The sequence below is a fragment of the Helianthus annuus genome, chromosome 8, assembly GCF_002127325.2.
Source record: "Helianthus annuus cultivar XRQ/B chromosome 8, HanXRQr2.0-SUNRISE, whole genome shotgun sequence".
In the NCBI taxonomy this organism is placed as follows: Eukaryota; Viridiplantae; Streptophyta; class Magnoliopsida; order Asterales; family Asteraceae; genus Helianthus; species Helianthus annuus.
In genome coordinates, this window is record NC_035440.2 from 88695191 (window position 1) to 88714719 (window position 19529).

The 19529-nt window shown below is 36.0% G+C and overlaps 1 protein-coding gene across 1 annotated transcript; it reads left to right on the forward strand.

Annotated features, from left to right (window-relative positions):
• The first annotated feature begins 253 nt into the window (after window positions 1-253).
• On the forward strand, window positions 254-3632 carry LOC110873307 (probable LRR receptor-like serine/threonine-protein kinase At1g05700). The gene is made up of 9 exons (XM_022122236.2): window positions 254-353; window positions 435-951; window positions 1229-1707; window positions 1980-2112; window positions 2195-2263; window positions 2367-2438; window positions 2514-2585; window positions 2670-2842; window positions 3386-3632. Exons 1-9 carry the CDS (start codon window positions 287-289, stop codon window positions 3523-3525), a joined length of 1722 nt encoding a protein of 573 aa, XP_021977928.1. The 5' UTR covers window positions 254-286; the 3' UTR covers window positions 3526-3632.
• The last annotated feature ends 15897 nt before the right edge of the window (window positions 3633-19529 follow it).

Genomic DNA, 19529 nt, shown 5'->3' on the forward strand with positions numbered 1-19529 from the left:
TAATAATATCTGTTACCTATAGCAAATTTGAAATTCATACATACAATCTGTCGATCTAAATATAAATTAAGATATATCGACCGTTGACTTGTCGTTAGAGAAAAGTAAACGATACCACCTTGGGATGTTTTATATTAAAAAAAAAAAACATATATCTTTGGAATGACAAAGTCAACGTCAACATGCTAAAACGATTTGTTAAGTAACTCACCAATTTAATTCAACGGGCCAACCAAGAACACAAAAGACCATTTCATCACACATTCTTCTTTCTATTGTTCCTCCAATGAACAACCATCTATGGCGTCTAGTTCATCTCTTAGCTCTTTGCATCATGTCGGTTTCGGGCAAAGGTGAGCTTGATTTATCGTTTCATTTCATTTCATATCATATGATATCATATTCGCGTGTTTTTAATTTAATTTTGTTTACAGTTTTTGTAAGCATAGATTGTGGGGCCTCGGTTTCTTTCACAGATGAAAACTCGATTGTGTGGAAAGGGGATAATGATTTGATCTCGAGTGGGGTTACATACACAGTGCAACCAGACCACTCAGTGTCTCATGTTATGGACACCTTGCGGGTATTCACCACCCGAAGAAAAAATTGTTATTCTATAGAAGTTGAAGAGGGTGAAAAAGTTCTGGTCCGGGCCGGGTTTAACTACGGTAACTATGACAATAAGTCAACTCCACCAAATTTTAATCTTCTTTTTGACGGAAACTTTTGGGTCAATGTAAACGCTTCGGATTTTAAAATATATGAAGCTATTTATGTTGTGAAAAAGAAAGTTATTAGCATATGCGTGGCGCAAACAAAGCCCAACCACCTCCCGTTTATATCGAGCCTTGAAGTACGTAGCCTAGACTCGCAACTTTACAGCAAAATTGGCACAAATTACGCGTTGTTATTGCACTTTAGAGATGCTTATGCTACAAATCAAACTATAAGGTATGCATTTGTAATATTTTCAAATATGTAACATCACAAATAATTATTTTCCTAAATAAATCCGTCGCTTAAGACTTAACTTTTTGTCGCTAATGTCTGTCGCAAAGTGATTACCATTGCAAAAACATACGAGTGATGTAAATTTTATGACCCTTTTTTCGGTTGCGAAAAGACTACTACTTATTTGTGACTGGATTGATTGTCGCAAATGATTATGTTTTAGAATTATGAAATGGTTTTGAATTAATATCTATAAACTCTTTTGTTGATTTTTAAGGTATCCGTGGGACCCCTATGATCGAGTGTGGCTGTCTTCAGGTAATACTACCCTAGTGCATTTAAGAAATGATGCATCTGTCATTGATGTTAATGTGCCCGATGATCCTCCTCAAGCGGTCTTGATGAACGCGATCGCTACAGAAAACATAACTCGTACAATAACCCTAGGATTAGGTACCTTTTATTACCCAATCCGTTACCCGGCCTACATAAATTTCTATTTCTCAGAAACCAAAGAGCTCAATTCTTCAGAAATACGATCTTTTAGAATTTTTAAAGACAATGTACCATTCTCACTTCCGATTGTGCCCCGCTTTGGAAAAGTTGTCGAATATACCATCTCAAACCTCTCGATCACTACCGACACTAACTTTTCCATAGAATCGCTTGGTGATTCCACGCTCCCTCCTCTCATTAACGCCTTTGAGATGTTCTTGATCAGTGATGCTCTAAATGATGGTACCAACAACAACGATGGTAAATCACCTAATACACGTGTATCTATATTTATGTATTGGTTCAATAATATTAGAGTAAGTACACTGATGGTCCAAGTAGTAAGACCATAACATGTGTTACATGTCAAAAAAGTTTTAGACTAAACCTTACATTTTTAAAAAGAAATGATAAAAACATCAATATGGCCTTACTAGATAGACCATCAATCCTATTCACTCTTAGTTTTGACTTATGTCTATACATGACATGTTTTCTTATTATGCTTTAATATATTTGTTTGATTAATGTAGTGGAAGGTTTAGCTTCCCTTCAAAACGCATTTAGCGTTTTACAAGAATGGGGCGGGGACCCTTGTCTGCCCGCCCCATATTCATGGGAATGGATAGAATGCAGCAACGACTATATACCTCGCGTAACATCACTGTACACATCATATCTTCCTATGTCATTAGTTATATCTTTTACTTTTATAGTTTTATAAATGTAAACATTATTTTGTGTACAGAAATCTTAGCAGTTTTAACCTCAACGGGCCACTTCCAGACTTTAGTAAAATGGATGCTCTTAAGACAATGTACATTTAGAATTTCATCAAATTAATACATTTCTTGTTTTTTTATATATATTTATATATTTAATATAATCTAATATTTTAATAATTTATACTAATTTTGCAGAGATTTGCATAATAATAGCTTGACCGGACCAATTCCTAAATTCCTTGGCACCTTGCCAAATCTGAAACAACTGTGAGTTTTGGTTTAATTGTATTTTTATTTGATGAGGAATCTTTTAATTTTATGTAATAAAATATAATCATGTAGAAATTTGGGTGATAATCAATTCACTGGATCCATACCAAGATCGTTATCAAAAAAATCCAACTTAAATTTATCGTAAGTTAATCCATTTTCTTATTTACTTATACTTTTTAGTTTTATGATTTAACTTATATATTTTTTTTCTCAATTATTTAACAGATATACGGGAAACCCTGTTTTGTGTACCGATGGTAAGTCATGCAAAGGGAGTGGTAACAATAAAATGCCGATAATACTTGGGGTTACTATCCCTTCGGTTTTCATTTTGGTTATAGCGGGTGTTTTGGTCGTAAGGCACAATCGAAATAAAGCCAGTGTTCCGTCACATACAGGTTAGATCTTATAGAAGATTGTTTATATGGCTCTAAACCGTTTTTTAATTGTTCTACAAAGAGTTATTTTGTTTATTACATGAATATATTGCATGTATATGTGTGTGTTAAGTATTTTAATAAACGTAAACAGACATATTAGAACACAATATTATGTATGTTTTAACCTTTTTTTATCGTAAGCTATTTATTCAAAATAATTTATAGTTTTTTATGTATGTTTGTTTATTGGTTGAAGGAAGAACATAGAAAATTTAAAATTGTTCGTGTTTATTTGTTTGTTCGCATTTTGTTCGCTTAAACTCAAATAAACAGACACAAACAATGCTTGTTTGTGTCCGTCTTATTCATTACAACCTTAGTTGCTCATTACAATTTCGTGAGAGTAACTTACTATATATCTTTCACAAAATCCTTCAGTGTTGATAATCAGTTTGTGATTTCTTTGTCGTCTCCACATGTTTTGCATCACAAAATGACGATCTTTAATATTGTACGTTGATTCATTTGCAGATTTCACCATATTTGTAACGATTATTTCAGGTGATACGGGCCGTATGGAAAATGACTTAAGAGGTGGTATGCAAGGAACTAAAGAGCAAGTCGTTGAGTTGAAGGGGATATCGGAAGAGCGGTTTTACAGCTCACCTACACCGTTACTAGGTGGAGGTCAACAGATGTAGATTTTGAGAAGACTTTTAAATCTATGATGTTTACCATCCATCAATAATCTTGTATTGGTTGGTTGTATTTGGGTAAATAAGAAAGTTTGAAAATTATTTTTTTTGAAGTCTTAGTTGTGTATTGCTGGGTTTCGGTTGGTTAGGCCGGAAGGTATTGGGGCACCACCTCCACCAGATCATCATCAATGGCGCCACCATCCCATACCACCGAAATTAAGAGGAGGCGCCATAGGTGGTTTCGCCAACATGGTAACCGAGACAATGGGGCTTTATCGAGGAAGGATAGGTTAAAGGACGGGGGCACTATAGTGTGAGGGAGTTTTATCCCACACCCTGCAAGTTAAGGGGAGGGGTCCTGTGTGACGTGGCATTGACGTGGCGTTGATAAAGCCCCTCCCACACCCTCCAGCCTTATAGGCTTTAACGGATCCAAAACTAAAATTTCGGTTTTCCGGTTTTACATATGGGTTTTGTAGGATCGTATTCTGACCCGAACGAGTCTATCAGAGGAGTTTTGATCAGTTACAGGTGCGGAAAATAAGTAACCAACGTAGAAACAGCTAGAAATCCACTTAAATCACGCTTTTGATTGATATAACAGCTTGTACAGTCAAATCTCACACCGGCAGCACCTCAGTATGGAAATCAAGAAGTGTTCTTATGATTTCGCCCAAGAGACCTATATATAGAGTTGTTGATTTCGCTCATAGTGACATGATGTCCATTGGAGCGAAATCAGCATCCTGATTTCCCACATAGTGACATGTCCATATATGTGAAATCAACTTTCTGATTTCCCACGAAATGACATGTCCATATGTGTGAAATCAACTTTCTTGGAAAATCACCACTACTACTCTATATTCCTGTACAATGTGCCCTGATCTAACATTCTAAGACTAAGACTCGATACAAGACGAAGTCGACAGATGCATGCACTAACAGACTCCCCCTCAGATGTTGACGAGTCTTAAGTGTCGAGTCTTCGCATCTTCAGTCTTGATCTGTCTCTGGGCTTCACTCTCTCAATCTTTTCTCGCAGGTCTTCAGACTCTTCCTCGCAATATGCTGACACTTTCTCTAAATCATAAGCTTGTCAGTATCAAATGACTTGGCTCTTCAGACTTTCTTTCAGCTCAGGATCATCACCTAGCTCAAACTTAAAACCTGCATAAACTCTACCTCACAGTAAATTTCTCTCACATACACATTTCAAAAATATAAACTTGCACTAACTCAGACTCTCCTTCAAAACTCAAATAAAATGATTTTTCATATCAATCTGATGAACCACTTGAAGGTTTTGATAAAAAATAATCATTAAAAATAAACTCCCCCTCAAATTATACTCATCATGTTTAGCACTCAGAATTTTGAAAATCAGCTTTTCAATACCAGTTGTCAAAAATCTTTTTGGATTTTTAAATAAAGAAAAATGTAATGCAGTAAAGAAATATTTACAGACAATATTTTTTGTGAGTTCGTGTAAGAGAATCATATCAGTTTTTGAGACAAGTCACCAACACCATTAAGCTTTATTTCATTTTAAGTTTTAAGCAATTCACTTAGATTGTCAGTATACTGGTCCACTTAAATTTTTACACAAATTTCAACTGATCCGAGATATGATATTAATGTTTTAATCTCTTGAACTTATCCGTGTGTCCCACTACTTGAATATACTCCCGTATCCAGATCCCAATATTCAGTCTTACAGGTGAGTATACCACAGATGATACCTGTTCAGGGGTTAAATGTGAGGGCCGCGAGAGCTCAGGTCGATACTTCCGTATACACAGAGAGATGACGGCTTCGACTTTTCGGTGTGTCCCCTTTAGAGGATCTTTTGAATTACAACAGCAGTGACTATCAATTTTATTGTTTCATCGACATGCTGAGGGCGATGCTATGTTTCAAGCATTTGCGGAAAGCATTATCCGGGGACTAGGTCAGTATTTCCATACAGCAGAAGTCCCGGGATAATACCCCAGATATCACTGAGCATAAAGACCTAGTATCTCAGAATAAGGGACCTTTCAAACAAGATTTTAGGGGTTACCTATATATCCAAGAAGTTGTTACCCACAGAATAAGCGAGTTTGAATGTTTAGGTTTATATCTCGTCACAATTTACTAAGTGTGCAAAAACCTACTGGCATATCCGCAGTGAGATTGTTTATCACATTTTTAACTCTCCAATTCTTTAGCATGTTGTGACAGTCCACTGATGTACTATCATTTCCTCTTTTCTCAACGAAACTCATTTTTGATTTATCATGTTTTTGGCTTTTTCAAATTTTCTAATGTTTTTGGATTTTCTAAAATTTTCTACTCCCTCTAAAATGCAAACACATTAAAGAAAATTTAAAAACAAACTGAACTCTTGACCCACTTGAAACATAGAATGTAAAACAAACTATACAGAAACTTTGACAACCAATATCAAATCGCCTCAATTCGCCATCCTCTTGGCATAAACAATCTAAGCTCCCACTTTCACAAACCATTTTCTCATTTTGATTTCAAAACACTTAAGTTTGTTTTAATCAAAATGATTTTTCCGGAAAATGAGTTTGTTAAGATAAAAACCACTTGTAGGTTTATCACTTTGTTAAAATTTGGGATATGGTTCATCATCTTGTTCTTTGTGTTATCATGTGTAGTAAATCAAGTACAAATTAATGTCCCTAATTTACCGTTTTGCAATTACGTAACCTTTGTACCACTTGTAAAAATATTCAGACAACACCAATCGTAGGAATATTACTTCTACATAAACCATTTTACCAATCAGAATGCCGATTCCTGCTTCACGCTTACTTACCTGGAAGCTCCGGCATAGTCCTTTATTCTGTTAAATTTCAACACATTTTCAATCTAGGTTGAAGGACTATTTCACAAACACACTTTTACACGAATGATGCCGATTCCTGATCCACAATTACAAACTTGGGATCTCCAGCAAGTCAGGATTTTACTCAAAGAAAATGTCCACCCAAGCCTGACCAGCCTTGGGTGATTTCAATTCAGATTTAGTTGGGGTGTAAGTTGCTTTCTTTTTAGCGTAAAAGTCTTTTACCCCTTTCACCTTCCATCAACCATTTTTCCGAAAATCTTCTTTACTTTCCCATTAAATGCTTTCTCAACATCAAAATTATCCTTTTCAGAAAAAACTTGATTTGAGATTTCAGCCTTTCCAACTTTTCTTTTAAAATTCTCAGTCTTCAATGGTGGAAAGTTCTCATCATCCATTGAAGGAACTGAGTTTTCATCACTCTCATCAAACTGTGGCTCCTCTGATTTTGTGGAATCAGATTCATCACCAGATTTTACTTCAGATTTCTTAACAACCCATTTTTGGTTGTCAAGTTTCACATTTTGCCTGTAAAATCTCTTCGAACACTCACCAACTTCAAATGTTGAATTTTTGAAAACTTTAAATTTTTCAGTTGGTGGTTCGGTTTTATCAACAATAACTTCTTTCAGTTTTCCAGAAACTCCCTGTTTTGTCTTAGTTGATTTAGGACAATTCCATGCAATGTGTCCAACTTCATTGCATCTAAAACAGGTTCTGGTTTCTTTTCTCTGAACTTCATTCTTCTTTTTCTCAGCAAGAAACTCTTGATTTGATTGTCTCCAGAATGAGCTCATCTTTTCCTCTTCAGCAGATGGTCCTGAAACAAATTTTGTAATTCTAGAAAATTTTCATTTTTATAGTTTTCAGGTGGAATAAAACCAAGACCTTTCTTTTTGTAGCTACGATTTTGGTTTGATTTCTTTTGAAAACCAGAACCAGAATTGTAACCTTTTTTCTTGTTTAATCTTTGTTGTACTCTTGAGGTGTAAGGATTAGGTTTTACATTAAGATTTTCATCTTTTACTTCAGAAATATTAATTTCTGTTAATTTGAAAACCTTTTTTATCAATTCAGTTTTGACACCTCTTATTGGAAACTCTTTATCAAAATATAATTTGTCAGAATCATTCAAAGTATATGCAACTTCAAACGTTTCGTCATTCAAATTAGATTTTGACAATAAAAATTCTTTGCTATAAACCCGTTTTCCCGATGACTTTGAACTCTTTTTGGACGAATTTGAACTCCCGACTGACTGACACGAACTTTCGGACTCGGACTTTGACTATGACTCCTTATCCTTATCCAACACCTGATCGACCACTCGTTTTATCAGTTCGGACTCATGATCTGTATCGGACGATGTGAACGTAACGTCAATATTGTCCGGTAAAACATCGGTTATCTCGGATTCTAACTTAATATTAACCGCCTGTTTTAGTTCTTCTTCGTTAGGTTTTCTAGGCGAATACCCTTCCCAAATCGGAGGCGGACACTTATTATAACAGACACCTTGTTTCTTACCAGTATCCTTTTTCTTCTTTGACTTCATTTCTTCACCTTTAAACGCTTCAAAACCTTCAACTGTTGGATAAATTCTATCGATTATATAGTCACAACTTGTGTAGCTTCGCAACAATCGTCTGATTCTTTCATTCTCAGCTGCTTCGTTGTTCAGCTCTTTCTTCCATTTTGCACATTCTTCTATGTAGAAATTTATCTCTTTTTGTTTTGACATCATGGTAGCATTCATCATCTTCAAAGCTTTCTCTCTTTCAGAGTTAGTCTTCTCCAGACTATTCACATTTCTGTTCAATACATCATACGACTTTTTCAAATTCTTTACATCAAACAACAACTGTTCTTTCAACTTTTCTGACTCACTAAACCTCTTATCTTTTTCTATACATTGTTTACAAGACTCTAAACAAGTAAGAAAGGGTTTTGTGACTTCAACGATCTTCTCGACTTCAACTGTCTTTTCAACTTCCACAATTTTCTCAATCACTTTGACTTCTTTCAATTCTTTTGCAGCTTTCCTCTCTTTCAGTTTCTTCAATTTTTCTGCAAAATAAAATTCAAAAGTGTCAGAAGATAAATGCGTTTTTCCAAGATTTATCTGTTCCATTTCTTCATCATCACTTGTTTCTGATGGACTATTCTCAGATGAAACAGATCCTTCATCTTCACTTTTCTATTCATCAGATAACACTTCTATCCATTCCTTCAGCATTTCTGGCTTTCGAACAATCTGAGCAATAAAAGCTTGAACATTTGGATCAGCTGGAATAAACTTATCCCAGCTAAAACCTTCAGCCACTTTCTCATCAACTTGATCAACAATGCCATAATAAGCTTTCCTGTTTGCATCCTCGATCATTCTTCCATGTGCCGTTTGAGTTTCCTTTTGTTGATGCGGTTGATAAGTGATTTGTTGATAAATGGACTTCTTATAATAATCATCTTTGCCAAAAGACTCCTTTTCTCCTCTCGGCTCCTGATTCTTGCATTCTCTTTTAAAATGACCTTTCTCCCTGCAACGAAAACAGATAACTTTAGATTTATCACATCCTAGATTAGAAAGGTTTGCATCCAAGAAGTCATTTCTTCCTATAATCAATCTAAACTTTTCTGCTCTCCTCAAAACACTCGCCAATGCCCATTTAATATCCATTAGTTCCAGCTCCTCTGCATCAATCTGGTCATAATCTTCTTTTGTGAGCATTGGATTTCCAATTTTTCCGGCAATCAACCCTTCATAAGACTCTAATGCAGTGACCAATAATCCCATATGATGCTTTACAACTTCTTCAGAATAATTTTGTCCATTTTGAAGATGTAGAGCTACATTACACTGAATTAAATGACCATTTCCAGCAAATGCACTTTGAACACTTGGAGGATTCACATTTGAAAATCCACTAGTGTTGACTGAGCTTGGACTAGATGTTCCGGATGAGTTTCTTGCACTAAAAGCTGTTTGAATTTTTGGACTCGCTTCAACTGTTTGAACATTTCCTTTATAGTACAGTTTGATATCTTGTTGATGACTTGAACTGTTCATTCTTGCAATTTTCTGCTGCTCAAGATCCTGTGCCTCCAGCTTCTCAATAAACTGTGCAATTGATAACCTGCTAAACTGTCCGGAATTCTTCAGTATCATCAGATATGTACCCCATTCCTTTTGTGGTAACGCGTCAGCAAGCTTTTCAACCCATTCTGCTGGAGTTTTTGTAATCTTCAACTGTGACATGGTGCGTACAAGATGACAATATCTCTCAATAAGAGTCTTTGTTGTTTCACCAGGCATGCACGTAAACAATTCAAACTCCTTTTTCAACAAAGCTGCTTTACTTAGTAGCATTTCAGTACTTCCTTCAGATTTCTTTTTAAGAGCTTCCCAGATAGAATAAGCACTTTCATCATGTTGAAGAAACACAAATATATCCTCTTTAACAGCTTGTTGTAACAAATTGATCATCATTTTTTCTGCTTTATAACTTTCTCTCTCTTGCTCAGTGAATTCAGAAATGATTTTACCAACACCCACTGAATTTTGTGGCCTCTCATATTGAGTTTCAATACTTTCCCATGCCTTTAAATGATTCGCCTGAACCCAATTCTCGAACCGTTTCTTCCATCCGTGATAATCTTCAATTCCCATAAGCTTCGGGGGTTTTTGCATTGTTCTTGTTTCATTCTCTATGGTCATGGTCTTTGTAATGTCGGATGGAGTAGTCGGGGTTGTAGCAAACGCGTTGTAGAACTCAGTATCCATTTTTCAATGCACGTTATTCAAACACAGGCACTTTGGAGCGAAATCAGGGTTCTGGGTGTCCTTTTGAGTGAAATTAGGGTTCTGGGTGGCCTTTGGAGCGAAATCAGAGACTCTGGGTGTCCTTTTGAGCGAAATTAGGGTTCTGGATGGCATTTGGAGCGAAATCAGAGGCTCTGGGTGTCCTTTGGAGCGAAATTAGGGCTCTTGGGTGGAGTTTGGAGCGAAATCAAGGGTTGTCCTTTCGAGCGAAATCAACTCGGGGGGCATTTTGGTCCATTTTTAGTTCGATTTTAGGTGTGAAACTTTCAAGGGTTTATCTATGATCAATTTCCTACAGTCTGTGAAAAATTGAGCAAGTTTTGACCGTAAAATCTCGTTCTGTTGAAGAAAGAAGGTGTAGAAGTAAGAAATTTAGATGAAATTTAGCTAATCTGCAGAACTCCTCCTCCTGAAGCTCTGATACCACTTATAGGATCGTATTCTGACCCGAACGAGTCTATCAGAGGAGTTTTGATCAGTTACAGGTGCGGAAAACAAGTAACCAACGCAGAAACAACTAGAAATCCACTTAAATCACGCTTTTGATTGATATAACAACTTGTACAGTCAAATCTCACACCGGCAGCACCTCGATAAGGAAATCAAGAAGTGTTCTTATGATTTCGCCCAAGAGACCTATATATAGAGTTGTTGATTTCTCTCATAGTGACATGATGTCCATTGGAGCGAATCAACATCCTGATTTCCCACATAGTGACATGTCCATATATGTGAAATCAACTTTCTGATTTCCCACGAAATGACATGTCCATATGTGTGAAATCAACTTTCTTGGGAAATCACCACTACTACTCTATATTCCTGTACAATGTGCCCTGATCTAACATTCTAAGACTAAGACTCGATACAAGACGAAGTCGACAGATGCATGCACTAACAGGTTTGGTTTTCAGTTTTACGTATGGCTTCGGTTTTCAGTTTTACCTTTGGGTTTAAATATTTGGGGCTAGAAGAATTTGGCCAAAAATTATAAATTTGCACCCTAAACTTTTTTACTACAATTTTATTAACCACCTATTAGTAAATTAAGATGGGTTTTTAATTTTACATTTTTGAATTTGAGGGTTTGTTTGTGATGGGGTAATAGAATGAAATGGATGAGGTAGTGGAATTGACCAAGGAATCAAGTGGATCACTATCATTCCTTTTTATTGTTTGGTTATCATGTGAGAATGAAATGAATCATTATTTTATCTTGTTTGGTAAGCAGGAAAAGACAACGAAGAAAGTTGGTGTTAGTGGTGGTGGTGGTGGAGGCAGCAGGTGGTGGATGTCGGCTGGTGGTGGTTGTGGCGGGTGGAGGTGACGGCGGGTGGTGGCGAAAGTGGTGATGAGGGGTGGTGGTGATGATGAAATATGAAAGAGAGAATGAAATGAAAAAAAATAAGGGGGTAGATGGAATGATTTTACGGTGTTCAGAGGGAATGATATTCTTGTGTAATAGGTGATTCTATTTAATTGACCAATCAAACGCATTTTATTCATTCCCTCACAATGATTCATTCCATTTCGTCACTCATTCCTGCATACAAAACAGTACTTTAACTTGAGTAATGAGTTTATTTATTTATTTATTTTTTAAGAACGAGTGATTTAAGTTCACTTGATCATAGGTAGCAACAGTTTGTATATTGATTTATCAATTTGATTGTTGTAATGTTTGAAATTCTCATTCAAATATTTGAGAACCCTTATGTATGTAAGAAAAGACGTGGTTGAAGGTTTGTAGGCCTAAGTATAAATTTATATTATGTTTGCTAGAACTGGAGGCCCATTTGAGCCCAAAAAATTATTAATATATTGCATGCCCAGTTGATGTGTTTTGTGACACCTTTACTAGCTTTCTCTACTTAAGTTTTTATCCTTAATTAACTTTTTTTTAAACGTTTTCTTATTTAACTTAATTTTAGAGTGAATTAGAAGTTTTGTACTTTATCTTTATACCAAATTTCAGGTGGTGTCTTTCGTCTTTAAAATTGATGAGTTTTGTACTTAATGTTTGAAAATCTTACACGTTATGTCCTTTAGGTCTAACCCAGTTAATTTTCTTTGTTAATTCATATAACAAAAGAGTATTTTAATCTTTTCATCCATTTATAAAAAATTAACAAATAAAACAACCAAACAAGATTTGAAACATTGAAGAAAGTCAAAGGTCAAACCAGACTGATTGCGTAGCTAAACTGTTACAACCCAACAAGATTTCACTAATGGTTGATGTTTTGGATGATGGGTAAACAGAAACCAAAATAAATAGTGTAAGATGTTGAGTTTGAGGAAGAAAGTGAGGGCCCATAAAAACTAACCACCAAATACTCCTCGTTTGGTATGATTTTTGCACCCACCTTCACTGCAAATTAATAATAATTATACGGTAGATCAGGAAATTGACATGATAAATCACCAGATGAAGTCAAGAAATACCACTGATTCAATTAAATAAACTTGAAAATTTGAATGATTATTATGGCACCATCTAAAACTATGGCAGAAAAGGTATGTGATATCGAAATCAACAAATAAACCCTCTGTTAAAATCTGATGATTTAGGTCCCAAATAAAATAAACAGATAGATAGTAGATCGTCCATAAAGCAATGCTATCTCAAATGGTTGAATTCGTAGACGTTGGCACTTAATTTGTTAAATCGAAAATGTTGAAACAGAGCGTTCCCGCATTCTTAAACGTAAGTGAGAGAACAACACTAAGGGTGTTAATGCATTCACATCCAGCCCCCTAAAATTATACATACATTCCACTAAAAAACAACTCCTATATCCATATATTTCCACTAGAAACAAATACTTTTTCTCTCTTCTTTTCAATTAAATAATATTTTTATACCTTTATAATTACATATTTCTCTCTCCTTCACTCACAACCACTTTCAATATATATTAAAAAATTATAGTGGGTGAACAGTGTCCCCCCAAATTACAGATGAGCAGTAACATTTTCTCTCTCCTCCACTCACAACCATTTTTTATACTCTTTATATTTTAAAAACCCCACACTCACAATTTAGTACTTTAGATGTGAATGCTCTTAGGAATGGTTAAACACTTGCGAGTGGCAAACTAAAAAATCAACCAATGAGAGTGTGTCATGTCAAAGTGGTAAACTATGCTCAAAAGTGTTGGCAGTGGTTTAAACACTTGGTGAAGTGTTAAACTATTTTTTTTAAAAAAAGAAAAAAAGTGTGATTGGTTGAGATTTGAATGGACCCCACCCCACAATACCCCCTCTCTCTCTCAATCATCTTCCCCGCGTCGGCATGCACTCCACGATCCACATAAGTCACCGCATCGGCAAAGGGTTGGCGGCGGTGTTTGCCGCGCGGCAACCAGCTTTGCCGCACCCAAACTCCACTCCAAACACCCTAAGCTGTAACACCCCAAAAGTCGAATAATTAAATTCTTTAGTAGGTTACCATGTGTAATTAAATGAAATACAACAACTAAGTAAATAACCTAGTTAAATGCCTAATAACAAGTTAGGGAATGAAACTTGTGGCAACTAAGATAGTATGGTAAACTTGAGGGGCTAAGATGACCAAAAAAAGGAAACTTAATATATTAAAACAAAAATCACACACACACAAGGTGTGTGTGTGCGTACGGTCGCACAAGAGAAAGGGGGAAGAAGGGGTGTGAACCCTAACCACAAGAAAATCCAGCAATTGAAGGTGTTATGGAGCAAGAATCGAATGCATGGACTTAGTTCCTCCTTAATCCATGTACATTGAACATGAGGTAAGTCAAATTATGAGTTTTAATAAGAGTTGATGAAGTGGGTTATGATCAAATCCACGAATTTGTATGAGATTTAGCATGAATATGTGTTAGAATCATCTTATCGAACATGTGTTGTGCATATTTTGATTAATTTCATGTTTTGAAGTAAAACCCATTTGGGATGATGAAGTGAGTGAATCACCATGTTCAATAATTGTGTAATTTGTGATGTAGTATGTTGTATGTGATGAATCATTTTAGATAAGTTGATTAGGACATGAAATAAATGGATGTTTAGTTGAATTTGATGAATGAAGATAAGAACATGGAAGATCATGCATGAATGGCTTGTACATTGTGCTAAGATAGTGGTACGCACACCAAGTGCTTGATGAAATGCCTAGGTGAGCTTGATAAATGAAATTGTATGTAAGTAAAAGATGAATATATGTGGAATGTGAAAAATGAGGTATTTGATAGTAAACTAACATGAGAAGTGTGTTTTAGATATAGTTCATGTGGGTATTATGTTGAAGCAATGTTGGGTTAACTTAGTATGGGTTAAAGTGTTAGTTGTCAAATTATGAGAATGCAAGTGTGGATAGAATGGATTATGTATGTATATGTGCATGTGTATTTAAGTAAGTGATCCTGTAGTTGTAGATGTCATACAATACAAGTGTGTAATGCGTATAATGTAATATTATGATCTACCCTATTAGGATGGATACATGTTCATAAGTTGAAAGTGTGCAAATAAGACACTTGATTTCCTGAAAGTCAACAACGAATGTATAGCATGGTTAGCTTTTCGGACATGATTGTGATAGTAGAGAATTCATGTGTATCGTAGTAGATGATCTATGTGTCGAGTATGATGATAATTGAGTCGCGTGAATATGGACCAAGATGACTTTTAGTCTATGCCTTATGTATGTGGCTTTTGGTTAATAAAAAGTCAAGTAATGTATGAATGGAAAGAAACGAATGTTAGTATAAATGAGCATGTATGCTAACCATAAATGTGATTGTGATGACATGAAAGGGTAGGAATCACATTAGCATGGACTCAAGAACGGAAGGTTAACGGGTCAAGTGGAGGCGAGGGAGCAAGCATGAACACTAACGCTTAAGGTAAGTGACTTCCGACTCACTTCTTAGTATGCATATAGAATTTTCATGTTCATGATTGTGGGGAAATTATGTAAGGTTATGTAATGATGAAAGTTTTAAGGTAAGTATTGAATTAGTTTAGTGGGGGGTAGTCTTCTAAGGTCGAAGGTAATTTGATGGGTTTAAACGGGTCGAATAATTATGTATAAGTAAGGTAGCGGTAATGAAATTCGTAAAGATTATGGACCCGGGGCAAGGATTCTTAGTCTAAAATGTAGGGAAAGGTTTTACGGACAATTAGAAACAAGTTATGTTGATATATGCATGAACGGGTCAAAATTTGGTAAAAGGGTAATAAGCCGAAGGCTTAAAAGTCATAAAGTTAGGTAGTCCAAATATTGGATTTTCCCTCCATGTGATGGAGAATTAAATTACGGCCGCGTAGGAAAAAGAATCGGGTAAAACGGATCAAAAACGAGAAAGTTATGCTCGTTTCCGTGAAATCGAGTCGTGCTGAGAATTATACAACACCAGCTGCAACATTCTGTCAAAACTAGGTTGTGGCGTAGCACGACGGGGAAGGCCCCAGCCGTAGCGCTACGTGTCAGTTTCGTGAAAATCGTTTATTTTAACCATTGATGCATTGCGAACCCGTCTGGACCGTTTTTAAACGCGTGTAAGCTAAGAATGACTAATTAAGTCCTTGTTTTGGGAAATGTAGACACGTATGGAGGTATGTACGTATATATGTATGAATATAGGTTGTATGTATGAATGAATGTAATGTTTGAAAGTATGTATGTAGGTGTGTATGTAGGTAGTGTGTATATGTACGCAAGCGAGTATGTACGAATGTATGCATGTGTGTAGATATGTATGTAATGATATAGATGTGTATATATGTGGGTATGTACGTATGTATGTTTATAAGTATGTGAGCAAGTATACGCGGATATACGAAGGTATGTATGTGAGTAGGCATGTATGTGAGTAGGCATGTATGTGTTAGGTATGGTGCAAGTAGGGATGTATGTGTATATATATGTATAATGCTATGGGTGTACGTAATGATATAAGTATGGGTGTATGTAGATATGTATGTAATGATATAGATGAGTATATATGTGGGTATGTACGTATGTACGTAAATGGTTATGTGTGAACATATAAATAAGTATGTATGAAGGTAGGTACGCAAGTATACAATGAAATTGAGTACTAACGATAATATTAGCGTGCCTGGTGAATGAAGTGTAACGCAGAAATAGCAAAGAAGTCTCACCATGGATTGTATGATCAGATGGAAAGCTGGGATGTAAAGAGTTAACGGAACGAAAAGTAAACGTGAATAAATCTTGTATGTTTATAATGCGTACTAATGTTATGAATTATATGTGGTGAGCGCAGGTAGTACGAGTCATGAGGATCATCAAGGAATAGAGATCGAGAATCGAGTCACTAGTGAGATTGTACGGGAACGTTGGTTTATGTAATGTAGTAAACTCATGTTATATTTTTAATTGTAAACGAGTCGATTAATGACTTTCTGCGTAAGAGTTATGTTAAAAATGAAATTTTAAATAAGTCAATGTATTTATAAGGAAAGAAATTTTATAACACGAATTTCCGCTGCGACTTTTAGTCAAATACGTATTAGGGTTTTACAAGTTGGTATCAGAGCCCTGGTTTGAGAGTGATGTGCGTGTAGTGTAATATATTTTTGGTATATATTTTACGCCCTTTTTTACACTTTTTAGCCAAGTTATAAATTTATAAAACACGATATTTACTAACACTAAACACACATATGGGCAAGTGCACCCATCGTGGACGTAGTATAGTGTTGGCAAGATACCGAGGTCGTCCAAGGACACAAGAGCTTTTAGTACCGGTTTATCCTCAACGTCTAATCAAATCAAAATGTTAGAAAAGATTTTTAAACTAAGAAAATAAAACTAACTAAATGCTGAAAAATAAAATAAAAATAAAAAACAGATAGACAAGATGAATCACTTGGATCCGACTCGTGTATTAGTATAACCTTTGATTATTTTTACACTTTTGCACTTGTTTAAGAGATTATCTTAGTTATTGTAGTAGGCCCCTCTTTTTAAGGCGACGTTACCCTTAACCCAGTAGTTTGAGTCAGCAAGGATACAATCTTAAAGGGTCGGATTATTGAAAGATAATGAATTAAGTTATTAATGCAAATTATGGTAGGCCCCTCTTTTGGAGGTGACGTTACCCTCGACTAAGTAGTCTGAGTCAGCAGGGATACAGTCCTAAATAGCCGGGTTATAGTATTAATAGTAGTTAACATATGAGGGGGTCAAAGAGTTTGGATCCCCGCCATCCAATACCTTTGGGTATTGAAGGAGATCCTACTAAATTTAACCCAGGTCCCTTGCAGGACCTCTAAACGCTGAACAAGGGCAAGACCCTTACCAAACCGTTCCCTTAACCCCCGACCAGGTGGCCAACATACCTCCATATAGACCGTGGAGATATGAATGGTGAAAATCTTTTATTTTATATAGACAGTAAAATAATGCCAAGACACCACAGACAAACGATAAGGAAAAGTCACCTTCAACATAAGCAACTAGTTATTAAACTCAAACTAGTTACAAAACCAAATAAAAAGTGCAAAAGATTGAAAATAAAAAGTATTATACTAAACACTTGTCTTCACCAAGTGATGTAAGAGACTTAGGCAAACATGGCCTTGATTGTCAAGAACTCTTACGATTAATCTTGGATCCCGAGACGACTCACACACTCTATGATGGACAATGGATGATGGTGGTGGATGATGGAGGTGGATGATGGTATTGTGATGGTGGTGGGTGGTGGATGAAGTGTGAGAGAGGTGGTGTGCCAAGGGATGAGTTGCAATGAAGCCAAGCACTCCTATTTATAGGCTGAACAGAGGCCTGGGCACGGCCCCGTGCCTGTATGACACTATCTCTCCTCATTAATTGTAATTCGCAATTACAATTAATGCGCCTGCAGTACTTTGGGCACGCCCCCGTGTTCACTGGGCATGCCCCCGTGGTGAGCAATAGAAACTTCTACAGGTTTGTCTTTTCTGCTGCTTCTTGGGCACGGCCCCGTGCTCGCTGAGCACGGGGCGTGTTCAGTCTTCTGCCTTCTCTGTTTTGCTTGGGAGGATGCTGTTGAGGGGTCGGGCAATCCACTTTTGTTCCTTTTCTTGTATTTATGTTAGATTTAGCTGCCTTTTTGCTTCTTTTGTTAATTGGAGCTCATTTAATCCTGAAAATACAAAAGGAGACAAAAACACACTTTTTCCAACATTAGTACTTAAAAAGGGTTAGTTTTATGCCTCATTTGATGTAATTTATATGTTGCATTTTACACACATCAAATATCCCCACATTTGAACTTTTGCTTGTCCTCAAGCAAAACTCTTTAATATGTGGCTTACACTCCCAAATGGAATGGGTAGAAGAGAAGGTTTTGGCTTGTCATAGAGTGTCGGGAATCCAAGATCTTTATTGGGTTTTATTTTTATTTATTTACAATCCTATTCGTCATGATTTATTAAAAACTTTTCATAAGGTAAATTATTTATTAAGGCATAACATACCTTTCTAAAATTCCATTTATATACAAGTTCATATACCTCACGGGAGAAATCACTCACACTCGGCCGAAGGTGTATTTTTAGTGAATCTCTCAAGAGCGGCATGGAACTTATTCCTACCATAAGCTTGCCAAGCAATCAATCCTCCTCCTTTTTAACTTCATACCTTTTGTAAATATCAAGAGGACTTTTTGGGTGAAGGGTTAGGCTTGGGCTAAAGGTGGGTAATTGGGTTAGTGGTTAGTAGAAAAGGGGCGAAAGTCGTAAAAAGCGTTGGTTTTTCGTAAAACATTTTGTTTTTGTGACTTTTTATTTTAAATGTAGTATTTCTTCAAACAAGCTTTTGTTTGAGGAGCTTTGTTTGTTTATTTCTAACTTCATTGTAAAAATAATAATAATTATTTTTTTTAGTCACACGAAAACCGAGCTTGTTACTAAAATAAATGGTAAAAATAAAAAGGGTTTTTTTTGGTGGGTAAAAAGGGTTTTTTTTTGGGTTAAGAAATGAAAAGGTTTAGGCTCAAAGGGGCTACTAGGGGGAGTTTTTTGGGTAGGTGAAAAGAAAAATAAAAATAATGGTGTTGAAAGAAAAAGGGGTTAGTCCTAATGCCTCCATCGTTTACTTACTTGGGTTTAAGTCGGTAAGGACCGGGAATGAATTGTCGTGGCAAGTTCTAGAGTCGTAAGAACCAAGCGGCTATTCACACAAGAAACGAAAAATGAGCATTTAGCGTGAAGATGTATATTTGTATGCTCAATAAATGCTCAAAACTCACTTTTGTGGGAATGGGTTTTTATGTGATCAAGTATATATAATCGAATTTTAACTAGGCTTGTCATGCCGTTTCATAATTTTCT

Coding starts and splice junctions, on each gene's coding strand:
- LOC110873307 (XM_022122236.2), top strand. CDS start 287: ATGAACAACCATCTATGGCGTCTAGTTCATCTCTTAGCTCTTTGCATC. Junction 952..1,228: donor GCTACAAATCAAACTATAAG/GTATGCATTTGT, acceptor TTGATTTTTAAG/GTATCCGTGGGACCCCTATG. Junction 2,113..2,194: donor ATACCTCGCGTAACATCACT/GTACACATCATA, acceptor TTTTGTGTACAG/AAATCTTAGCAGTTTTAACC.